At 28.8% G+C, this 1,507-nt stretch overlaps 1 protein-coding gene across 1 annotated transcript in view; it reads right to left on the bottom strand.

Moving 5' to 3' along the window:
• LOC108687224 (collagen alpha-5(IV) chain-like) overlaps positions 1-449 on the bottom strand; it is a 20,757-nt gene extending 20,308 nt beyond the window's left edge. Inside the window, exon 1 of the mRNA XM_018192885.1 lies at positions 330-449. Coding sequence (XP_018048374.1) covers positions 330-365 — 36 coding nt within the window. The 5' untranslated portion in view covers positions 366-449. The remainder of the gene's footprint in view (positions 1-329) is intronic.
• Between the last annotated feature and the right edge of the window lie 1,058 nt (positions 450-1,507).

The following is a 1,507-nucleotide window of genomic DNA, read 5'->3' as shown; positions in this document are numbered from 1 at the left end:
ATTTATCCGATATTATTTTATTTTATTATTGATCTTATAAAAGTTACAGTAAATCATTTTCTTTTGCAAAAACATTTTTTCTTAAAATTTACTTTTTAAATATTAAAAATAATTACTTTAAAACATATTTTTATTACTATTATTTAATTATTTTAACAAAATCATTAAATATCATAATTTTATGAAATAATTAATTGTTATTTTAGAAGAAGAAAAAGATATTTACTCAGTTTTTATCAATTTAATAAAAAAGTAAATATCTATAAATAAATAAGTTTCTAATTTCTAAAGTTGTATATATAGAGAAAGATGTACTAAAGACGACGTACCAAGATGAAGAGGACTGCAGTTGCACGCCGCAGCATCTTGACCAGAATCCTTTTTCAGTAGGGCATTGTTCGCGCAGCCTCTCTATAATGACGAGGATGATCCCCAGAGATAATCGCACGCAGCGCGTCGTTCGAACTGAACACGTCGCTGGCAGAAAAAGACTTTTATACAGGGTGGGGATCGTCGATCCCCCAACTGGTCTCATCCTCGCTCTATCTTCTCTTTTCCCTATTCTTCTCATTTCAATTTCTCGAGATTCACTCCTATACTTTCTTACTCTTCTTTCTTTTTTATGCAGAACGTAATTTTGTCAAAGTATTGATAATTAATTTGACATGTTACTTAATTGTCAATTTTATCGTTATATTTTTGTTTCGATGATTTTTGCAAGCATTTTGAATCGTTTACTTTAGAAAACACATTAGTTATAAAGTCTTGTTTATTAAAGTCTTTTGTTAGTTTATCACTTTTTTGTTATTCCTATATTTAATTATCCTTGATTGTTAATTTGGTCTTTACTCAGAACAATTTTTTAATCTTGACTTTATTTCTGTCACATAAAGGATTAAGTTAGTATCGATATTCGATACTATTTGTAGTGAAATGTTTCCATTATTACGTACCCATCGGTCTTTCTTGAACAAATGACGTATAGACCTCGATTAAGAATAACCTGCTCAAAATGTAGGTTCAGGTGCGCTCTTACGCAAGTGCACTTAGGTTCAGTTTATGGCTCCTACGCTTACTAAACAACCAGATGAATTAATCTCAATTAATTCAAGTAAGTTTGTCATATATGGTTAACGGTGGTGGCGCGAATTCTTAACATATGTCAAGATGATTAATAAGAATCAATTAAATATTACGAGTCGCGGCGTTTAATTGGATTCGAAGAACAATGTCTTTCATTGTTGTAACACTATTGACTTTTATAAGGTTTATTTATTAGAAATAACTTCTCTGTCGAAGTCTAACGTACTTTGTTAATGAAGCAATAGATCGACATTGTAATAATCAAAGGGATTACTTTCATTCTTTCTCGAGAAACACGATAAAGAATAGATTAAAATTTAAATAATAATGCACTGATAAATTTGAACGTGTTTTAATTCAGATTTAATAAATTTTTTAATTTTAAATAAGTATTTCTATTGTAAAAAGACTAATTACATTTATA

This window comes from Atta colombica, unplaced genomic scaffold (genome assembly GCF_001594045.1).
Source record: "Atta colombica isolate Treedump-2 unplaced genomic scaffold, Acol1.0 scaffold203, whole genome shotgun sequence".
Classification (NCBI taxonomy): domain Eukaryota; kingdom Metazoa; phylum Arthropoda; class Insecta; order Hymenoptera; family Formicidae; genus Atta; species Atta colombica.
This window is presented reverse-complemented; position numbering and strand designations above follow the sequence as displayed.